The sequence below is a fragment of the Pipistrellus kuhlii genome, unplaced genomic scaffold (genome assembly GCF_014108245.1).
Source record: "Pipistrellus kuhlii isolate mPipKuh1 unplaced genomic scaffold, mPipKuh1.p scaffold_m20_p_1, whole genome shotgun sequence".
Classification (NCBI taxonomy): domain Eukaryota; kingdom Metazoa; phylum Chordata; class Mammalia; order Chiroptera; family Vespertilionidae; genus Pipistrellus; species Pipistrellus kuhlii.
Genome location: NW_023425404.1, coordinates 106,853,703 through 106,878,222, shown reverse-complemented (window position 1 = coordinate 106,878,222; position 24,520 = coordinate 106,853,703). Strand labels below are relative to the sequence as shown.

General features: G+C 39.7%; 1 protein-coding gene across 1 annotated transcript in view; it reads left to right on the top strand.

Moving 5' to 3' along the window:
• The window catches only part of CUBN (cubilin), a 291,544-nt gene that overhangs the window by 146,476 nt on the left and 120,548 nt on the right, over positions 1 to 24,520 (top strand). The window contains exons 32-36 of the mRNA XM_036459129.2: positions 12,946 to 13,105; positions 14,849 to 14,962; positions 16,662 to 16,772; positions 18,492 to 18,620; positions 19,562 to 19,694. Coding sequence (XP_036315022.1) covers positions 12,946 to 13,105; positions 14,849 to 14,962; positions 16,662 to 16,772; positions 18,492 to 18,620; positions 19,562 to 19,694 — 647 coding nt within the window. The remainder of the gene's footprint in view (positions 1 to 12,945; positions 13,106 to 14,848; positions 14,963 to 16,661; positions 16,773 to 18,491; positions 18,621 to 19,561; positions 19,695 to 24,520) is intronic.

Here is a 24,520-nt window from a genome sequence, read left to right as displayed (position 1 = left end):
TAACACTACAGATGTAGGTGTGTCCACTTATAGGAGAATTTTATAAAGACAAAAGGGCCAAGTAAACTCTGGAAAACAGTTAGGGGCAGATGAAGGAACAGAGGAGAAGGAGACCGAGGAAGGGCACTGAGAGAAAGTGGGTAGCATAGGTTGAAACGAAACCACTGGATTTGGTCTTTGATGTCCTTGTAAGGACCAAAATGATGTGTGTGGTAGTGGAAGACTCCAGACCTTCTCTCTTTCCCAGAATGATGGAAGTGAATGATTTAGAGGGAAGGCAAGATCAATGAAAAATTATGTTTTTAAATATGTCAGAAACAGAAATTTTAATTTTAACAGTCATTATGGTTAATAATCATATACACATAGATTTTAATTCTGGAAGCATACACATATCAAAAGAGCAAGCTGCATGTGTAGCTTGGTGGAAAAAGAGCAGTTGAATGTAAGGTGTAAATGGATAACTGATGAAGGCAGGTTATCAGGACAGAGACCTACAGAAAAGACAGATTGGTCCTAATAATTTCATACTTTTAGAATGAGAAATTGGAACACACACCAACCATAGCTTTTTCTTTTTTTTTTACTTGCAAACGTATTTATTGAAAATTATATAAATCATATACAAATTAAAAATCACTTTTGTTTTTACAATTTATAAATCACCCTTATGAAAATATAAAGAAACATGAAAGAGGACTGTTCAGGTAAATTGGGGCAGAGATCTGCTGTGTATGGTTGCCAAGTGGACTCAATTATGGAGATGGGAGGTCGGCAGAGGTTTGGAGCCAGACTGGCAATGTCCTGGCGAGGCTGGAGGCTTGGCTCCAACTTACAGTGAGTTGTCCAGGGATTCATGAAGGCAGGCATTGAGGCACCAGCCATCTATCCTTTACAGCTCGATGGACATTGGATGTGAAACTTAACTTAATGTCCAATATCTTACAAAATATCTCTGCGGTTTCAGCTCATACAAAGCCAATCATTCATTCTGGAGACATGCAAAGTAATTTCATGGTCCTGTCGCTTATACAGAGTCATTGGCAAAGAGAAAAATATTCAGCTGCCAATGATGTTACCAGATAATGTTTGTGTTCATGGAATTTTTAATGGACCTCAAGTGTACTGTTTAATACTGAGGTAAATTGTGCTTGGATGAGACTAGCCATCATATGTGGGTTTTTTTTTTGTTTTTTTTTTTTTTTTTTTTTTTTTTTTTTTTGTGTGTGTGTGTGTGTGTGTTTTCACACTCCCATAAGAGTTTGGATTGTCAGAAACAGAAATTTTAATTTTAACAGTCATTATGGTTAATAATCATATACACATAGATACATAGAATGTTAAAATTGGAAAATGAGAGATCAGAAATAATTTACTGTCATCTCCTTATTTTAAAAAAGAAGAAAACTGGTGTTCAGATGGGTCAGCATCAATACAAGGTAGAAATTAATAGTAGGATCAGCACTAAGATGTAAGCAAGTCTAAAGTAAGAGTAAGTATTTTGGTAAAAAATAAAAAATTATAGCCTATGTACAGGGAACTGAATGGCAGAATAAAAGACAAGTAGAAAAATAGGGAGAGAGAATAAAATCAGGGTTACTTTAGAACATTGTGAATTCTCTTACAGATCAGCCCAACCTAAGGAAACATGTTAGGATCTAACTATGAAGTGGACAGTGTCTCTGCTCTGAAGCGGGGCGCTCTGGGTCCCATCTGTCCACCCCGACTTTGGTGTCAACTAAGTGCTGGGCACCAGGCACTGGTGTCTGGGGTTGCCCCCCCCCCCCCTCTCCCGGCCTGGGGACCTCAGCCTGCTCGCTCACTTATAAAATCAAGTGCCCAGGGAACCCAAGCAGAAAGAGGGAAACTGGGGAAGAGGAGTCGTATTTATGTGTAGAAAGAGGAGGACATGGTTGGAGTTTGACGGAACGGACACTAAGGGTCAGGTGATGTCAGCAGTGAGTCCATTCCGGAAGTCACAGTCAGACTCGCCCAAGTGAAACTTCTGGTCACCCTCTGGGGTGCACATCCACCAGCATTGGCTAGAAGAGCAATTCCACCTGCTGTACTCCCTGTAGCTGGCCCAGTCCCCCGTGGTGCCAAACGGAGGCAGGGTAACCCCACAGGCAGCCCCAAGCTATCACTCTTGGTTTCATGGAACTGAAAGCAAGGCTCAGCAAGAGGAAGAAATGAATGACAAATTTTTAATGGAGCAGTAAAATACACAACCTCCATCCCCTCTGTATAACCCAGGGCAGCAGACTTTGTGCTCCGAAGGCACTGATTTGGATGCATGGCTGGACAAAGGAATAAAGGCATGTTTGCTGTCTCCACTCCTGTGATGATCAGTGGGAAACTGCAGGTGACACCTTTGGGAATGTGCTGTGTAGAGTTCACTTCCTGGAACAATTATTGATAGGCATTCTCACTATTTGGAGCCACATGATAACTTAGATAACATCACAGTTGTGTGTTTTCTAGAATTATAGGTTGCTATAGTGAAAAAACAAAAACAAACAGAGACCCTGAATTTCCTGACTTCTACTGAAATGGCAATGGCATCATGGGGTCCTATTGACAAAGCTCGACTTGCACTCAAGTTTCCACTAATTAGGTGACCTGTCTGCTCAGTCCCTTCACAACGGGCAGGCCAGTTTAATTAACCTCGGGCTCTGAATGACACACTTTGTGAGCCGTTCTTGTGGAGGCAGCAGTGGGAGCACTGGGAGGCAGGGCTCCGTACAGTCAACGTGAAAAAGGCTCCATTATGTTCCCTTTCAGGAAGGCTGCTTTAAAGTGACCTCCAACTAATAGTTTAATTACTTAGAGACTTTCTTCAGAGCCCAAATTCACATAGCCCTGCAAGCACTTATTGATCTCTGGGACAGGGTGCTTGGAGTTCCCCGTGAGAGCAGTGAGAGAAGTCAGTTCAGCAGTCCCAGTGGCCCCGGAGTCCCCAACCTCTGATTTCTGCTTCCTCTTTGCTCAGCACAATGGAATGTCTGCCTGTGAGAAAGAGATAAAAGCAAGCAGACCAGGCTCTCATCTGGAGAAAACACTCACTCACTAGGGCTGACTGAGCCTAGAACAAAGAAAGGGCCCAGGATGAGTAGTCGTTTCTGTCCCGCAGCTTTTTGTACTGATCTGGGAGGAAGAAAGCAAAGGGTCTGGTTAGAACTGAAGAAAACCAGATGCCCCACCCCCAGCACAGAGCTGCAGTGTCTGTTTTTATGAACTTTATTTGACGATAACGTGCAGGGTGGAACAGGGCAAACACAGACTGCAATTTTCACATTTTGTTTTATTTTTTTAAGACACTACCCAAGATGTGTTTCCTTTTAAAACATTGATCATTTTCAAAACAGATCAGATAGACACAGGAATAATAGAACTCTGGGCTTCAAAGAGACAGTGGAAACAACTCTTCTTTAAATATTTATTGTTTTACAAATAATACAAGACAGAAATCAACCTCTTCTCCTCCCGCTCCCCTCCTTATTTCTTCCCTCTCTGCTTCAACCCTCACCACAAAAAAGTTACTTTCCATCTGAAACTTGAGGATGGTTGCTGGCTGATGATCTCTTTAAAATGTTAGTGACTTATTTCTGATAAACTGCTTAGCCCTTTGGCCCTTCAGCTCCAAAGCAGGCACCAGACGCTGTGCCAGTACTTTACATCCCAAAGCAAAGAACAAAGGAAGGGAAGCCACAGTTCTCAGTCTGTGGATTCAGGCTTTATTTTGCTTTGCTTACAAGCCAGCTCAGAATCTCCCTGCAGGCTTGTTTCTTTGAGAATAAAATGAATTTTGTGGGTTTCTTTTTATATTAACATTGGAGTCACTGCTCAGAACAGTTCAAATTATTAGACGTGGTGGACTGAGTGTGATAATGTAGAACAAAGGACTACCAGTGACACTGTCTGTGAGGCGAGTAACTGCACATTTCACTCTGTACTAATTGCAGGGCAGGGTAGCTGGAAAGTACCATGACTGGAAACCGATGCTTCCTCCTCCCCACCCAAAAGAAAAGCTGCTAGAATGAGCAATGTTCTCCTCTCTGTCCTCGCATTTATGACTAACAGCTTGGATAATTTCCTGAGGGATTCCCTTCCCTATCACTTGATATTTCCTCTATCATAGAGCAGTTCTCATCCAAAAATGAAAATTCCATCAGCAGCTATGCTACATATGCAATGTGTGAAAATATTTCATGGATTCTCACCCTCAAAAAGGACTTTGCACCCTCATGGACATGATCTACTCTATACCCTAAATATTTTATTCTTCAGCACATTTTCCCCCCTGATAAGTTTTAAGACAATTTAAAGCAGCAGACGTGTGTTGCAAGGAGTTAAACTTGAAGTAAAGAATAAAAGCCAAGTTACAGCAGGGGCAAGATGAGGAAAGAGAACGTGCCAGACCAGAAAGGTAGGCTGTGGTTAGAAAAGGACAGGTGTGGATGTATATCTGAATTCAAGAATGACACTGAGTTTAGAAATCAGGGATATAAGCTTCGGTTTATTATTGGTGCAGGCACTGCACACTTTGTTACAGTCTGCCAGATTAGCCATGCTGGGAATCCCATGAATGTTCAGTAGGAGGGAATGTGTGACAGGTGCCAACCCCTCTGAAATCCACAGGGGCCCCAAGGAAGCATTTCTCAAATGCCACTGAAGATGCTTTATTGCAGGCCTGGGTAAGTGAGAGGAGACTTCCATTCTAATTATAGAGCTCCCATAATTATCTTTCTAGGAGGCCACGGACATCTCACTTAGCTTCACAGACGCATACTCTCTCAATATTATATCCTCAATGGATGATACTTGACTCTGTCTTTTCAGTTGGTTTAATGATAACTGATAAGATGTCAGAAGGATGGGATCAGATGGGTACTGTTCTTACACTACTCAATGTGTGACTGTGGGCAAGTTAACTACATGTTTTCTGAGCCTCAGTCTTACAAACTTAAACATAAAGTTGTAAGGATTGGATTTTAAAATGTATTTAAAGCATTTATCACAGTATCTAGTACAGATAAGTGCTGGCTGCTATGCCTAATATTTCTGTTACTGCTACTACTACTTGTATTACTACTCATACTATTTTAAAGGTCTTAATTTACCTTCTAAAATTTGTGAACCTTAGGCACATAGAACTACAGAACTGGGTTATAATCCTCAGTTCATTGCTAATTATCATTATTAGTTTTTAAATAGATTATTATTTTTATCTTAAAGTATTTTAATATCTTAATATATATATACTAGAGGCCCAGCACACAATTAAAATCATGCGAGGGGTCCAGAACTAGTGCCTGATGGGCGCAACGCAGGCCTCGGTGTTGTGTCTGTTGGGTGGGGGCAGGCACCCTGTGAGTTGTGTCTCTGCTCTGGCCTGCTCCCAGCCCCAGCCTCCCTGCTTAGTTGCTGGGGCCAGCATGCAGTCGCCTCCCACCATCTGTGCGAGCAGCTTCTCCTGAGTGGTTGTGACACCCTGCTAATTATTATATTTCATGTTTAGACATATATAGAGAGAGACTAGAGGCCCAGTGCACAAAATATGTGCAAGGAGGGGGGTGTTCCTCAGCCCAGTCCGCATCCTCTCCAATCTGGGACCTGTTGGGGGAAGTTTGAGTGCTGGTTTAGGCCTAATCCTACTAATCTGGGATTGCTGGCTCCTCACCACTTGCCTGCCTGCCAGATCACTCCTAACTGCTCGCCTGCCTGCCTGATTGCACCTAACTTCCTGTGCCTTGGCTCCATCACTGTGGCTTTGTTCAGAAGGACATCCAGAATGACATCCAGAAGGTCATGTGGCTGACTTATCTAATTAGCATATTACACTTTTATTATTATAGATACCTTTATTCACGTATACTTCAAAATCATCTCAGTGAATTTCATCACTTCATAAGCGTGTTATTTTGATACCTTCCAGAATATCCACAAATGAGTTAAAAAGAAAAAAAGTAATAGGTGCAGAAAATGAAAATAGAAGCACATTCATATATATTTATAGTTTATTTGCATGAAAAGCTCAATGTCGAAGCATTGTCATACCTTGGGAATTGTAAAATATGCTGTGTATTTTCCTTGTAAATTAAAATAGTTTTTGTTTACTCCAGATTTTAATAATTTTAACCCACACATTTAGTTGGTTTATTTTCTGCATGAGCAAGATGAAAGTCAGTAAAACAAGAAGATAGAAGATTCAGTAGAAATATACCCCTCCCCTCATTTACTCTCCAATAAGATGAGTAAATATATCCCAATTCCTAGAAGTGAAAATACAAACATTACTGAGGGAGCTATGTTCATTTTCCCCCCTCAGTCATGTGTTTTGGGCCATAAGTAATGACTATTTCAGTAAGGTGATTACAAGTCACTCTGAGAGGCTGGGTTTTGATCCTAGAGGAGAGTATGGACTGAAGTGCTATACGCACTGCATTCCTATCAGTCCTTGTTCTTTAGTTCTCAAGCAGAGCATCAGTGATTGCTTGTCTTTATGTAGTGCAATTTTTAAAGTATTGGGATGCTCCACTTTCCTTTTGTATTATATTTTACATTTTTCAAAAGAACACACACACACACAGTGGCTGTTGTTTGAATTGAAGGGGGCACATGAGGCAGGGAGAATTTCTGGCTGCTGTGGTGATTGAGACCAGATGTGATGAGGTCCCATACCAGTACACCAACAGGAGGCCCTGCAGGGGTGGTGGTGGGAAAGCATCTAAGAGATATACCAGAGAGAGAATGCACAGAACACAGGAGCCGTTGGACTGGGGCGTAGAAAGGGGAGATATAAGATGCATTTATTGAGGCAAGAAATAAATAGGAAGGAGGAAATAGGGGAGAGGGAGAAGACCTCAGTTTGAGATGTTCACTTTCAAAGCTTATAGGATCATACAAGCCATGAGGTCTTGGAATGCCATTGGATATATGAGCCTGGAGTTGGGATCTATTTCCATTGTAGATATTGGTCAACTAACAAATACCTTGGAGATCTTAAAACAGAAGCATATCCATTCGACTTGATACATTCCTGACAGGCAACAAAAGGCAGATTAACTGGCATTAATATCCATCTGACTCAGATACTGCAGTACTGTTATGTGAATAGCATTTTGTTATGTCTCTGTATGTGATCATTTACATGTATGTCTGGCTAAACACTAAACACTTAAGCATTTCAAATATATACGTTATTTTAAAAGTTTACATGCTCCTCATATTACATTTTTAGGATACAGAAAAGAAGAAATAAGAAATTGGTGCCTTCCATATATTGCAACAGAGAGACAAATTATTAAAAGTTTGGCTTATTTCCTACAGAAACATATACATACAACCACACATGCACTTATACACACAAAAACATAATAGTTGAGGAAATACTACATATCATTTTGTATTCTACTTTTTTCACTTAGCATTATTTAATACATTTATTTGTAAAAATATTATCTTTGACTATATAACCAATAATATAGACATACCAGATTCATTAGCCATTAGCTTACTATTTTCCACTTAGATAACATTGGGATTTTTCTTATTATTATAAAAATGCTATGAAGAGTATATGTGAATCTTAGTCTATATTCCTTATTATTTCTTTATATAAATTCTCTTTTCTTTTTTAAAATTTATCTTTATTGTTGAAAGTATTACAGATGTTCCCTTCCTCCCACCCCCAATGGCCCCTCCCATCCTACTCTCATTGCCTCCCCCAGACCTTTACAGCACTATTGTCCATGTACATGAGTGATGCATATATGCCTATAAATTCTTTGGTTAATCTCATTCTTCCCCATCCCCCAATTCTCTTTTCTTTAGAATTAATAATATGAAATTATGAAATATTTTAGGTATATAGTAAAGCACAGCCTACATAATGCATGTAAAGTATATAATAAACAAGAACATCCCTCTGTTTAGACTTGCAAATGTTAATATTTTACCATATTTATTTCAAATCCTTTATTTCTCCAAAAGTAATAAGTTGCTGAAAAGACAGTGAAGTTCCATGTGTAGCCCACACCGACACCATTCCCTGCCCCCAGACCCAGAGGAGACCACTTAAGAGAATTTGGGTTTGTAATTCTCATGGCTAGTTTTTACTAAACTATAGTTTACTTACAACATTATATGAGTTTCAGGTATAAAACAGTTATTCTTACAATTTATACCTTATGATATGATTACCACAATAATTCTGGTAACAATCTATCATTGTACAAAGTTGTTATGATATTATTGATCATGTTCCCAGTACTATGCATTACATCCTCAAGACTTATTTATTTTATAACTCAAGGTTGTACCTCTTACTTCTCCTTCTATTTTTTCATCCACTCCTCCACTCTCCTTTCCTCTGGAAACCATCATTTCTCTGTATCTATGACTCTGTTTCTGTTCTGTTTTCATTTGTTTGTGTGTTTTTTAGATTCCATATTTAAGTGAAATATTGTAATACAGTTTTTGTCTTTCTTTGACTTATTCATTTAGCACAATATCTGCTAGGGCCATCCATGTTGATAAAATGGTAAGATTTTATTCTTTTTTATTGTTCAATGCTAGAGGCCTGCATTGAACAGTCCAGGAGCCCTCAAGGGCAGGAGGTGACCTGGCAATCGGGAAGGCGATGCCTCCATCACACAGCTGCTGTTGCTACTGCCAGCAGTACAAGCTTTGATGGGCCCTGGTTACCTGAGCCTCGGAAACCGGTCCATCTGAGGCTTGCCTGTGCCTCGTGCCAGCCCTGGGCAGCTGTGCAGCCGCCATCTGAGGCTTATCTGTGCCTTGGGCCAGCCTTGGGTAGCTGGGGGGCTGAGGGACTCTGGGGGCAGATGTGCAAAGTGGCTGGACCTGCCTGGGGGCGGGCCCGACCATGCTGTGCACTTGATGCCCTGGTGAGGCTGAGGGGACTGGGTGCTTCCATCTTGTGGCTGTGGGTGCCGCCATCTTTGAGGGCATGGAAGTCAATTAGTATATTCCCTTCTTATTGGCTGTGGGCAGCACCATCTTTCTGATATCATGAAGGTCAATTAACATATTCCCTCTTTATTATATAGAATATACACTGAGTGGCCAGATTATTATGATCTCTGAATGTATAATAATCCGGTCACTCAGTATATATATTAGAGGCCCAGTGCATGAATTCATGCATGGGTGGGGTCCAGCCAGCCTGGCCATGGGGAGGGGACATGAGTGGTTGGCCAGCTTGCCTACTGGTTGAACTCCTGGTCAAGGGGGCAATTTGCATATTACCTTTCATTATATAGGATTATATAGAGGATATACACTGAGTGGCCAGAATATTATGCATTCAGAGATCATAATAATCTTGCCACTCAATGTATATATACTTGAGGGCCTGGTGCATGAAATTTGTGCACAGGGGTATCCCGTGTCCTCCCTAAGCTTCCTGCCATGCAGGCCTCTCTACAGGGTGTGTCATAACACAGAGCTAGCTTCATGAGAGCGACCAATATACTGGTAGAACAGAAAAAAGAGTGACAACAGGAGGAAGAGTGCTGGCAAGACGGAAGTGTCCAACTCCCATCACCTAATCATGGAAGTGACATCCTATTACTTATGCTTGTAATCTGCTTATTAGAAGCAAGTCACTAAGACCACTCCCCGTGCCAGGGGAGGCGATTGCACAAGAGCATGAATTTTTGGAGCCAGGCCATCAGAAGTTGCAGCCCGCATAATCCCAATTGAGTAATTTCCGTGGATTATGTATCCTCCTCAGGCTCCTGCTGCATCAGCATGGCTGGACAAACCTTTGTCCTTGCGAATTTTTGTTTTTTCCTCCACAGGTCTCCAGTTTCCTCCCTCTAAGCTTTATTCATTTCTTAAATAGGAATGTAGCTCTCCCCCACCTCACCTTAGTAGTAGAGGATATCTATTAAGTACTTAAAATGTACTAGGAACTATCTTAAGTATTGGATATCTTTTAACCCATTGCATTCTGATGAACAATATGAGCTGTTCTCATGTCCATTTCATTTTAGAGATTGGGAAGGTGGAGGATAGAGGATATATTATCTAAAATAACATTTAAAAAACCCACAATATATATCACAGCCATTCTCTGAGAGCCTGTGAAGGTGTTCTGCTATAAAAAGAGTTCTTCCCTCTGAAAGAAATACCTGGCACCAGCTTCTAAATAATGCATCCTGTAAAATAATGCTTATTTTTCTCAGCATTAAGTGTATGGCAACAGAAAGGGTTCCCTTTGCTTAGTTCCTTTATTTTCTCAAATTATCAGTCCTTAGGACTCTGACCATAGGCCTCTATATAGATAATCTGAAAGGGATGCTAGTCTCTGCCTCAGTTTTGCTCCCCACATCACTTTATGCTGGAGATGACATGTGTGAACTTGGGAAAAGGGCTAATGTTTGCCCAGATCTTCTTAAGATTTTAAAGCATCCATGTTAAAATTCACAAATGATTGGTTTGGTTTTAACTCTAGCTAGAATTTAAGGCTAGATTTTCAACCATTTTCATCTCACTGGACATGCAAACTTAATTACTAAAATTCTGTGGCACATCAAAAAATATATTTTTTGCTGATCTGACAAAAAAACAACACGTGTAATTTTTATTCATTCACACCAGACGACTATTGCTGTGTTGCCTATTGCCATTTCTTATTTGACAATCTAAGGGAAATAATATTCATACACTCACTAGAGCTCTGAATTTAGGGAGAAATAAAGAAGACTAGAAGAATCTTGCTTTTGTAAGTTCATGGATTTGTAAAAATACTCTAATTGATGTGTTGTTGTAACTGGGGGTGTCTATAAACTTCTTAGAACCCAAGTGTTCTACTAGAATTTAAGAAATGTTGTTCTATATGAATAAACAATCAAATTACCTTAAGAGAAGCAAGTAGTCTTGACTAAGGATCAATTAGTATACTTTCCCAGACCCTGTAACCCTGGATATTCTAGAAGGTAGTGTCAAGAGAAAGTATTAATATAACATTATTGAAAGTATTAATATAACATTATTGAAGCCCTAGTTGTCATAGTTATCACCTTAGGAAAGTAGAAAACCAAGTATAGAAATAATAAAGTCTTTAATTAAACCAATGATGATAATATTGGAATGTAGGGTTAAGTGTAAATGTCCTAAGAGGTTCTGTAATATGGTTTATACATTATTTTGACTACTTTTATTAAGGTGTCCAAATTATTTTTAAAAAAGTAGTCAGACTAGATTAGAAATTATATTTTGAATTGGTTAAGAAAATGTAAGTCCTGCTGATATGGCTCAGTGGTTGAGCGTTGACCTATGGACCAGGTGATCATGGTTTGATTTCAGGTCAGGGCACATGCCTGGGTTGAGGACTCAATCCCCAGTAGGGGGCATACAAGAGTCAGCCAATCAATGATTAGCTCTCATCCTTGATGTATCTGTCTCTCTCTCCCTCTCCCTTTTCTCTGATATCAATAAAGTATTTTTAAAAAAAGAAAAAAATGTCATCTAGAGTTTAACCCATCTTTAAATGTTGAATAAAAATAAGTTTTAATGTTTATTTAAAGGATATATAGATTTAAAATTTGACCATTAATCTTAAAAACAAAAAATAATTACTGCATCAGAATCACATTTATTTAAAATTCATTATTATAAAATCTTTAGTCCCCTCCCCCGCCCCCTTTGTGAGCGAGTTACAAACTTTATAAATGTTTGGTTCACTTACTTGTATAAATTCAACTAAAAATAGCTCCCCAATTATATTCATGCTCTAAAAAGAACATTGATTTTAATCATCACTAGATATTTAACCATTGGTATATCCCTTCCTTGTATTAAATCCATGAACTTTAAATTTTTTCCTTAGACTTTCTTATTATAGGTAAATGACATTTTTGAGTGAAAAAAACAGTACTTTAATTTCATATTTTAATCCTACCCTGGTAGTTGGCCATTTGATGCATCTATTCTACTCAATTGGTATCTTGCATTTGATAAAATGAGAGTTTCAATTCTGTGCTCTAGAATTTAGCTGTTCGTTTCCACATGACCTGCACCCTTGCAGGAACATGTGACTTGGCCACATTATTTGGGCTCTTTGTGCATCAGATGAAGGATTCTTGGGAGGAGAAAATGGGATAAATACGCGTTAAGAGCTGAGTCCAGTTCCTGGCACATACTAAGCACTTAATGAATAGTTGCTTTTATTATTACCACTGAAAGAAAAATAACTCATTTACCACTGGTTTGCACATAAGAGCTTTAAAAATTTCACACAGAGTTCCAAGGAAATGAGTCAACTTCAATTTCACAAACCAACACAGCAATTTTGAGTGCATGTAATGAAAACTCTATTCCATTGGTAAGTATGGGAGGCCACCTATTTCCAGCATAGTCCTGGGTGGACACAGAGCCCAATATCTTACCTTAATTTTTGAGGTAATTTTCTAAATTAAATTCACATCACTCTATCACTTGGATGAACTCTGTCATTTCTCTTCCTTCTTAACCATGACTGTCTGAAGAACAAAAAGTGCTAGCAAATGATGGGTTTCTGAAAAGAAATGGTGACTCATCATTGTTTTTCATTGATTGCTCCTGTATTCATTCTTGCATCAGACATTTTCAGAATATGTTGTGGGTATGGCCTATGATGTGACAGCCTTGAAGTTAAAGGAGGAAGGAGGGCTGTGAGAGCAAAGGTGTTTATGAAGACATCCGGAGATCTCATAGTGCTCTGGCAGAGACTCTCCTACTGAAATCACCATAGTGTCCCTAAAAAATGGCCAAAGACTCAGACATTCCCATGAAACTCTGTGATACGACAACAGAATAAAGCATTCGATCTGGCCAGTGTTTTGTTTTCCACTATCTCACCAATGTGCGGATACATGGGCCTTTTAGATGAAAGTATAAAGTTCTGAACCATTATTTTCCCATTGTCTTTCTTTGTAGGCATATGATGGTTTAAGCTCCACAACTACCCGCCTTGCCCGTGCTTGTGGAAGACAGCAGCTGACTAACCCCATCACCTCTTCAGGAAATAGCCTCTTTGTGAGATTTCAGTCTGGCCCTTCTAGACAGAGCAGGGGCTTCCAAGCTCATTTCAGGCAAGGTAGGTACAGGGGGTGGAGGGTGGGGGGGGCGTTGTCTCTCTGAGGCACTGGCCATCTCTCCTTAAGTGCTTCTGTTGGGGCTGCAATAAAATGAGGCCAATCTTTAGAAATTGGTCTCAGCTTTCTACTTCATATGCAACAACTTAAATAAAACCAAGGAACTATGATTTGCAATTATTCCATTTATTGATCCTTTCAATGTACCTTTGTCTAGCTTGGTGCCAACTTCCTTTGGATCTCTAGAACTCTCTGACAAGTTTTCAGAACAATACTTACAAGCAGCTTTCCTACGGGAGATGTGATTTCTAAGTGTCTATCCAAATGCATTTGTCCATAGATAAATTACCTAACATATATCCAAGGTTGTACATGAAAAGGAGATAAACCACTATAAATTACAACTTGCTTGTAATGTAGAGGCAGATTTTAACCCTTGAATCTTGCCACTGTCCACCTGCCAGTGTTGTTTTCCATTGTTTTTGTTCTTAAATCACCACTTTCCAATTCTTCTGACAAGACTTCTTAATTCATTGCCTTTGATCTGCTAATTCTTAGAGATTAATCCTTTACCCTGCTGTCAGAGAGGAAACCCAGAACAAGAAGGGTTGTGAGTTGGCTTCTGTAGGCCTCTGATTTTATTCAGATGACCTTTGTAATTTCAAATACATTTAGTCTGCTTGGCCACTCGTGTGTTTCAGTGAGTTTGCTTGCATTCCTTAGTAGAGAGCCCTGGCTAGGGAGAGTTTCTGGGTTGTGGTCTCCCAAAGACATACTGTACACTTCAGAGCAAGGCTGACTGCATACATCAACCATTCTCTGTGCTTTCAAAGAAAGAACAGTTTTTGAATACATTCCCCCTCCCCATTTAATTAATCACTTATGCTTTGCTTCAGAGTAAAAAAAAAAGTCCCCAATAGACCTTCTCTTGGACTATTATAACAGCCTTCTCAATCTCACCATCCTTTCTCCATTTTCCTTCAAAGTGAACTCGCAAAAGCCCCTTTCTGATCATGCCCTTGAAAGTGGCAATATCTATCTGGTACTGCACTGCCAGGGAATGGCACCTGAGCTCCTTCAGATGTTACCCAAGGCCCAGGAACCTGCTCTGATCTCTTATTCAGTGTCACTTCCCACTCCCCCCAGAGCCCCATACTTCAGCCAAATCTTTGTAGATGCAGTCCTTACTGCCCTCTGTATTTCTGCCCAGGCTGCCCTCCCCCAGAACTACCCTTCCTCACCCCCAATTCTTCCTCCAGCCGCTATCTCCTCCGTGACACTCCTCTTTCACTCTCACTGGCAACAGACTCTCCCTCTTCTCATCCCCATAGAGTTTTGCACTTCTCTGATAATCCACAGCCATTCTTGTGTTCAATTGCATATTGATTTTCCTATAAAAAAAAAAGCGTCCATAAAAAGATTATTTCTATACCTATAATTATGAATAGGCAGGGTAAGTGAATCAATGCCAGAATTTTGTTTGAGTGATTCAGTCAACTCATAGCCATTTAATCTGCGGCTCTATGTGGCTCCCCACTTCCTGTAATTGAAGGATATGGCTATAAATGTACAGTGAAAAGCTATTTCTCATGGCTTATGTGCAGCTTCCTCAGCAGATTACTTCCTTGGCCTGAATTTAGGAAATAAGGGAAAATCAATTATGTTTTCATTCATCAAATAATTGTTGTGCATAGTCAGTGGGCGTCCAGAGAACATGACCTGTGTGTATGTTTGTGTGTCCTCAGTCTGTGGAGGCTACATCCTCACGAACTCCTTTGGTACAATATCCTCCCCATTGTTCCCTGCCAACTACCCAGACAATCAGAACTGCAGCTGGATAATTCAAGCTCAACCCCCATGTAAGTAACAAAAACAAAGAAAGTCCGTCCATGACTAATGTTCTTATCTCTTCTGAGGTAACAATTGATGACCTTCCTCTTTTTTTTTTTTTTTTTAAGTCCCAATTCCTGCTCTGCACAAGAACAAACATTTCCTAATTTGATATAAAAGTTATTTTAACATTTTATTCTTAATTTAAATTTTATTTTAAGTTCCAAGGCTTCGCAAAGAAAAAGAAACACCCTATAACCTTACTGTATTGACTGACAGGCATGTGAGGGTGGGGGTAAGCAAAACTAATTGATAAAAAGTAAACACTTTTTGACACTTATGCCTTGGGTGTAGCAGATGCACAAAAACAGTTGCCATATGGATAAATAAATAAATAAGAACCATAGACTGGAAAATTAATAACTCATAGTTTGGAAATGCAATGCCTTGAGCATATTGCTCTTTAATCAAAGTGGAAGTTAATTATAAAACCTGATCTCTCCTGCAGTGCTTGTATTAAAAAAAAAAAAAATCCCAGCACAGGCCTGGAAGAAACACTTAATGAGTACTTACATTGTTTTATTTTTGGAACCCTGGAGTCTTATTTTCAGACCTGGTAATAATCTGGTGGTTACAGACAGAGAGAATGAGGAGATCCTTCAGGACTCAATCTGTGACCTGAGAGTGGGTGACCCCCGGGCCATTATGAATCTTGCTTGAGTTGAGCCCTGCCATTCCTTGAGGTTTTCAGGAAAAATTTATGATTTCAGACATAATGTGAGAAAGGCATTAAGCTCTTGACTCCACTCTACAATGAATGACCTGGGTGATAACAGGAAAGTCACTTACGCTAATGAGGCCCCATTAGCTAATCTAAAAAAATGATGACTTTGGCTTAACTATTCTCTAACACATTTCCTGGGATGTCAAGAGTTAACAAATGGATATCTTTACTGATGTGCATAGACTTTGGTGGATGGTGACGTAATCCTTAGCCAATTGCTGCCTGGAGCATGGAACCCCAAAGCAAGTTGCCAGCCCCCCAGAAACCGAGCCTTCTGTAAAGAGGCCCCCTGCCTTGAGCCAGCAACTCTGTGCCTCAGGATAACTTATGATGAATTGTAATGCATTTAGATTTAATCTCACTGGTTCAAAGCCAGCATCAGGGGAAGATCCTATTCCAAGGAAAGGGATCCTGGAAGAATGTCAAAAGGAAAACACACACAAGCACTTGCTGTTCTGCACATAATTCAAAGCTTTCTTTTTAAATGACTGAACCACAGGGCCCTGGCCTTACAGTGAAACTGACAGTGCTAGGTAGGATATGTGTGCCAGGAAGAAGAATGTGTCTTATTTACAACCGCACATAAAGAACCAGGACTTAAGGAATGATTCTACTGAGAAAAATGCTTAGGAGAAGAACATAGCTATGGCTGAAATAAAAATGTGTAAAGCCTACATTTTCCAACAAGATGTTCCCCATAGCGCATGGAGGACACCTCCCAGGAGTCCTCTTCTTCACCAGCAGTTCAGCATCTCAGATTCTCTAGGTGTTTTCAGCTGAGAACTTGTCACTTTCCCTCTTCACCCCCTCACCCCTGGACAGATCTTCCCATTTCAGTGCTTCCTGCTGGAGACCCCATGCAAGAATCAACTGAAGTAAAATTTCCCTCCCTGTATGTTCTGTTTGCCAGTACGCTATTAAATAGACTTCTATTTTTCTTACAGTCAATCATATTACCCTCTCCTTTACTCACTTTGGACTTGAAAGCAGCACAACATGCACACAAGACTTTTTGGAAATTTTGGATGGCAACTATGGTGACGCGCCCCTCCGAGGTACTGTGCCTGGAGTCCTCTCCTTTCTGCCTGTGGCCTTGGCTGGGTTTTATTTATATTCTGGCATATCTGTGTGCTGTCATTCAAGGTCAGAATGTTTCCAATAAACATGAAGAGCAGCATGGGCCAAGTAAAGATAATTAGGGGATAAGAAACTGGAATTCAATGTGGGGTTCAAGAAACTCAGCTTGTTCATATTCAAGGACACGAATAGTTTACGCATGTTTTTAAATTTAAAAGTTGCAAACAGTAGTGAAATGCAGTCTACCCCAGCATTAAATAGCATTCTGTGAGACATTTCTCAATACTTGACCACAGTTCTTATATTCATATTAAGCATGTTTTTATTTTCTGGTTTTGTCCTCAGTGGAAGCAAAAAAATAATTATAAGTAAGTAAGTAATCTGGATCGGATTTGTAAAACACCCAAGTAAAACTAAATATTGCAGCTATCTAGGTTCCAAAATGTCCTAAAAACAATCTCAAGTTATTTAAACGTTCTCCATGAGTTACTTATATTTGAGCATCTCCTGGTAAAGCAGAAGATGAGTGCCTCAGAGAAGGGGTTTTTTTGGGCTCAATTCCCAGTACCCAGAACAGTGCCTGAGACAATAATAGGCAAGCAATGAATATGCTCTGCTCTGTGCCCACTTCTGTGTGTGTGTGTGTGTGTTTTTTGTTGTTTGATTTTTATCTCTAAGGATTTGACCAAGAATGAGGGTAAATTATTTAACAAACACATCTAGAACTCACCTTGTGCTGAGCACTATTGTGAGAACTTAGTATATAGTACCTCAATTAATCCTCACCCCTTTATGATAGAGGTTTCATTATTTATTGATATTCTCTTTGCTCAAGTGGGAAAACCGAGGCACAGAGAATTTAAGTAACTTGCCCAAGTCATGTAACTAGTAGATGGTAGAGTTCAGAGTTAAACCCAGGTATTCTGGTTCTAGTATTCACACTTTTCTTGGCTATAATATTTTGCTTTTAAGCACTGGTGCATTTATTTGTGCATTTATTGCTGTGCTGGAGATTTTAGCATTAGTTATATTTGGAGCCAGGCCATCTACATTGTCCTCAGCTTCTCCTACTGTCCTTTATCATGTTTATAAATCATCTCTCCTATGTTTCTATTTGTAGTTTATTTTTAATTCGCAGACATTGTTTCAAACGCTAACCTGATTTAAATGGTTCTCCTAATAAATGATTGCCTTTGTTTGCTTTGGTTTCTTGTGAATCTAGTAAATCTGTTTACTAGAAATATTGGCCTATGCTCTGATATCATTCAGTGTAGGCCCAGTGCATGATAAGCATGCACTGGGGGGAAAAGGGGGTGTCCCTCAGCCTAGCCTGTACCCTCTCCAATTTGGGACCCCTCAGGGGATGACCGACTGCTGGTTATTTAAATTGGCAGTCAAACATCCCTCTCACAATCCAGGACTGCTGGCTCCCAACTACTTGCCTGCCTGCTAGCCTGATTGCCCCCTAACCACTCCCCTGCCAGCCTGATTGATACCTAACTGCTCCCCTGATGGCCTGATCACCCCAACTGCCCTCCCCTGCCAGCCATCTTGTGATGACATGGGGGCAGCCATCTTGTGACCATATGGGGCAGCCATATTGTGACCACAGGGGGTGGCCATCTGTGTGCAAAGGTATAATGGTCAATTTGCATATTGCCTCTTTATTATATAGTTTTCTGCTTGTCATTATTTAGGCCGATATTGTGGCACCTCCATGCCCCATCCCATTACTTCCTTCAGTAATGCTCTGACACTGAAGTTCATCTCTGACTCTAGTTTGAATGCTGATGGTTTCCATGCTACATACGCCGCATCATCATCAGGTAAGACACATCAACAAGGGCACTACTAGGTTAACAGGAATGTAGCTGAATTCCTAGGTTTGTTATGTGGTACTCTTTTAGCTTTACCTTTGGAGGCTAGTTTCCTGCGTCTAACCTTACATTATTCCAAATTAGGTTAACACACTTGTAAATTCTGGCAGCATTAAACTCTGTACCACAACTTTATCCATTCACCCACCTATCCACATGCAGGGTGTTTGCACACCTTGGCTATTGTGACTAATGGTTTTAGAGAGTGAACTCTGGAAGTGAGGAGAATTGGCTGGAATGAACTTGGATGGCTTGTTTGGCGATGTGTTGGGTTCTCCTCTGTGACAAGTTGGCTAAAGCAGCCCGTAATTAACAGTGTCTGATGGCATCTCTTAAGAACAGACAACTGCTATTCTCCTGTCTCCCTTTCCTCGAGGTCTGTCTCCAGCAGGGTCTGCTGCTGTCACTGATGGCTGATGGATGGTGGCACATGGGAAGGAGAGGAGGAGGAGCCACTAGTCCTGGGTGGCTTAGTCAGTGCTGTTTGTCAGCTGCCAGCTCCTTGTTATCAGCATTTAAAAGCCTTCCATCCCCAGGAGATCTGTGTGTGGCTCAGTCTTCTCTGGAGGGGAAAAGCTGGAACACTGTCCCTGCTGTAGACCAGGATTGAAAATCATCCTGATTAGAAATACTGAGAGGTTATGGGATTAAAACAAGTTATAGTCACAGGAAGAGAAGGCTTTGAGAAAAGGAACTGCAAAGATTTCTTCTGATCCAGTGTACCCTGTGGCTTTTCAGCATTTATTTTTTATTATTATTTTATATGTCATGGGTTTTTGTGTGTGTGAAATAGATGCTGTGAACAGCTCCTCTGGTGCTCCTTCTCCTTTATCTTGTGTGCCTTGTGTTTGACCTTTGCCCTGGCACTCACTGTTTCTCTTTTCTTCCAGCTTGTGGTGGAGACTTCCACATGGCTGAAGGCACCTTCGACAGCCCTGGCTACCCTGAAGTTTATCCCTCTAATGTGGAATGTGTCTGGAACATTGTCAGTTCCCCTGGCAACCGGCTCCAGCTGTCCTTCATGTAAATCCTTTTTTATGGAGTATTGTTTCAGCGGATCTGCAGGAAGGAAGCGCTGTTACTAACAGGGAGGACAACTAATAGCACATGTGGCTGAGCAACTGTTAGAGCACACGGTGGGAACTTTAGGAACTCTGTTTCCGAAGTTCCTCTGGTTGAGTCACAGTTTGGGTTATAAATAGTATTACAGTTCTCTAGAGAATGGTCCTAGAGTCCTGTCTAATGTTACCAGAAATATTGTAATACATGCCTGAGCTTTAATTTGTGGAGTCTTCATTATTAGAGAACAGTAATTTCATCTTTAAAAAAAAATTAGGAACATTATATTCTGCTGGAGAATCACTAACATTCCTTCTTCCAGCAGAAGTCCTCTCTCAGTGAAGACTTCTTACCCACACCCTTATGATCCCCACTACCCCACCTAATCCACCTTTCCTTCTGCTCCTGAAAAGAATACCTGGGACCTTTTCTGGAACTAGTGGTTTATTTGTAAAATCACTCTCCTGTTCCTCAGTGAACTGCAAGACTTACAAACATAAGTCTTACCACAACGATCTGAGTGGTCTTGAGACAACAATGATGTGTTTTCTAGAAGTACATAGTGAAAAGCACGTGCTAAGTGAAGCGGGACTTTTTAATCATTCATAGAAAGGAGCCTGTGACATGCCACACTCACAATGAAAGCTTAACAAATATTGAATGATAAAACTACTATTTAAATTCACATTTTAAATTAAAAGTTATTTATAACACTACATTGTATATTGTTAAGCTTTAGTTGGTTGGCTAATTCTGTTTTTGAAGAGAATATAATAATTTAGTGCTGAGGAAAGAGGATTGTTTTGCTTGGCCTCTTTATTAAAAAAAAAAAAAATCTTGCTGCTTCTACACATGCCATTCTGTGCATTAAGAATGGATGAATAAAATGAGAGAACAGTCTTATTTGTGGACCATGTTCAAACATCTCAAGTTGCTTTCTTTCAGCCCATCCATCAGACAGGCCTCCTTGGGGACAAGTGGCATTGTGTTAAAACAAAGACACCCTCCCGCCTGAGAGGCAAAGGAAGTTTTAGTGGCCACACGCGGGGAAAGAGGTTTTTGCTTGCTTTTGTCTTTACTAAAGGCAAAGTTCTGTATGTAATTTTTATCTGATATGCATGTATTCCTTTATTCAATATCTATTAAGCCCCCACTATATATGCTAGGCACATATTGGGCGGATGTTACTCCCATGCAAGATTAAGCAATAAGTAATAGCAAATAAAACATGATCATTATCCTTATGATGAAGTCCAAAGTCCTTCACATGCCATATTAGGCCTCATAATTGCCAAATAAAAGGGATGTTCCCCCCATCTTTTTCCTTTCTGTCTTTACCACATTTACATTGTTGACCAATCTGACATTTGATAGTGCCAGGAATGGGGCCAGGCACTGGGACTGTTTAAAACCAGTAAGGTTCCCTTTCTTGGTAAATTACTAATAAGTTAATGTCAATAAGCTATTTAAAGCCTAAAGAGATGCATTTCATCTATAGCAGATAATTATATAGGGTCACTGTTGAGATTAAAGGTCTGGAGTGTAAAACATATAGCGCAAGGCTGATGTATCCCAGATGTTCAATGAATATTAAATTCTCTCACTTTGTCATTTCTAAAGTATCTTGGGTGGTAGTTCACAGTTAAATTCAATTGGACAACATTTGACTCTCTTAGAAGAGGGAGATAGACACAAAAACCAAGTTTCATCTATTTTACTATTTAAGGGACACTAAAGTTCTAATTTTTGTATAGACAAATTTTAATGGCCCAGCTCTTTCCTTTCTCATGCATAAGAAGTTAATTTTTATTGTTTCCTGTTACTTGTTTGGGTCTTATTTGTAAAATATTCTGTAGAATGCAAGATGTCCCCCTTTATGTGGATGATAATGAGGAAGGCCTGCGAGTTATTTCTGCTGTGGTCTAAACTACATCCAGATGGGTGGTTGGAAGTGTTCCTCTGGGGCGTGAGAGGAGCATATGAGAAGCATATGCCATAAGTCAAGTTCTAAACCATGGGGTTTGGATTGTGGACACTGGTGAAATGGAATAGGGAGAAAGCTGAAGAAATTATGGTTGATCTGCAACAAAAAGGACAAGGGTGACATAAAAAATTAAAAAGAAGTATTTTTGCAAAGGGATTAACAAAAAATATATTTTATGCTTGCAGAGTGCTTTTAGAAAGTGATTGATCTTGGTTCAAGAATCAAAATGAGATAATGAGAAACAGTGATTGTACTATTTTTGTTTCACATCATAGTTTTACTCATAGAGCTTAGCCAAAGTGTTTGGAAAGAAGGGAGATTTGCTTCTAAAATGTGCTGACCTAAGCTTAATGTGATTCTTGTAATTCTTGTAATTATTATCTTACCACCACTTCTAATAAAAATGTGTGGCACTAAAACAGAAAGACCTGTACTTAATAATCTTCTGGACCAAATGGACCAAGCTTTAATATGCATCCCGACCTTGCTGAGGTCCGCAGTCCTGTGCACTGGGTTGTTGGACTCTGATTTTTCATTTCACACAGGCTCTCGGTGAGGCTGGGGCTGCTGGAGCATGCACCACACTTTGAGGAGAATGTTTCATGTAAATAATCTGCTGAAAAAAATGACCTCTTTTTTTTATCCTTTTTTTCTGAGAAGCAAAAGAAAACAATGTTAGCATATTTTACAGTGTTGGTATTATTATGGAATGTAAAACCAAGCACCAAACTTGGCTATCATCCTAAAGATGGATTTGGAACAGCTCCTTGAAAAAAATAATTATAGACATAAATTTTGTATTGTAAAAAATCAAGTTGTCAAGGAAGACAGTGAGGGTCAAGACTGAAGTACAGTTTGCCTAGCCCGATATGGATATTTCTGATTTCTTTTGCTACTCAGCTGTCAGTCATAGCTGGCTGCTAGAACTGTGTCCAAGACATAGGTCCAGAAGATTTATACTGTAGTAACCCACCTTGATGGGATTGTGAGAGCCATAGACTCCCTGTTCCTCTGTCTAGAGACCTGCAGATGTTGGTGTCTGGCTTGAGAAACTGGTGGTAGAACAGAGCTGACCAGTCAGTCTGCCTTAGTGCTCTGGTTGGCAGTGAATACCCAGAAGTGTCTGGGATACACTGATCCATCCCATGGTGGGGCTTGAGGTGACCAGAGCCTCCAGGCCATTGTCTCTACGTTAAGAGCATCCTAATCCATGAGCCGCTCTAGAGCCCCAGGAGAGCACTATGCTTATGATCCTATGAAATCTTGCGATATTGAGTAGTGACTGAAAGATACACACACTAGAGAAGTATTTTTCTATGATTGAGAGGATTTTTTTCCTTCTCAACAGTTTCTTTTCTATAGTCTTACAAGTCGTTCTTTCTTCTCTTTATCTTGTGCTTTCCTTTCTCAGCAAAAACTCCCTCCAATTACTCTTGAAAAAAGGATAGTTCCCACTCACTCACTTTACTTTTTCTTTAACCATTAAATTACATTTCTATTTAAAAATTAACTTTAAATAAATAAAATATAATAGGGCAGCAAAGTCCCCTACCTACAGCCCTTTACTTTCTCATCACATAGGTAACCCATATTTTGAATTTTATGTGTCACTTGCAAGTTTATTTTATACTTTTATTATCTACATATATATATGTATATGTTATTCATACATACTGCATAGTATATTTTTCTGTTTTATTTTTTGCATAAATAAAATCATATTTTACTGGAATTTTAATTTTTAGATTCATTTTGGGAGAATCTTTATTGATTCTTCATATTCTTTTTTTAAAAATTGTATCTGTTGTTGAAAGTATTACAGATACTTGTACCCCTTTCCCTCCTCTCCCCATTGACTCCGCTCCTCCCCACACCTGCACCCCCAAGGCCTATGACACTATTGTTTGTGTCCATGGGTCATGCATATATGCATATAAGTTCTTTGATTAATCTCTCTCTACCCATCCCCACACCCTCCTCTCTGAGATTCCTCCATCTGTCCCTTGCTCCCATGTCTCTAGATCTATTTTGTGCATTAGTTTATTTTGTTCCTTAGATTCTACATATGAGTGAGATTATGTGACACTTATCTTTCTCTGATTGGCTTATTTCACTTAGCATAATAATCACCAGGTCCCTCCATGCTGTCTCAAAGGATAAGAGATCCTTCCATGGTGTCAATGTACCATAGCTTTTTTTATCCATTCATCTATTGATGGGCATTTGGGCTGTTTCAAAATCTTAACTATTGTAAATAATGCTGCTATGAACATAGGGGTACATATGTGTTTTTTATGATTGGTGTTTGGTATTCTTAGGATATATTCCTCAAAGTGGAATCACTGGGTCAAATGGCAGTTCCATATTTAATTTTTTGAAGAAACTCCATACTGTTTTTCACAGTGGCTGTACCAGTCTGCATTCCCACCAGCAGTGTAATAGGTTTCCCTTTTATCCACATCCTTGCCAGCACTTGTCATTGTTCATTTGCTGATGGTAGCCATTCTGGCAGGTGTGAGGTGATTGACTCTTCATATTCTTAGACTTGAAATATGTCTACATTTATTTCAGTCTTCTGTTATGTCCACTAAAAATTCATATTTTTTCAACAAAAGTCTTACTGGTATTTTGTTATTCTTATTCCTAGACACCTTATATTTTTGTTGCTATTGAAAATAACACCCATTTTAAGAACTACAGATGTAACCAGACTATCTTACTTAAAACAACTCCTCCTTAATTATTTTTTTCACCTAGAAGTTATCACTGTCTCACTAAATATATATTTATTTGCTTATTATCTATA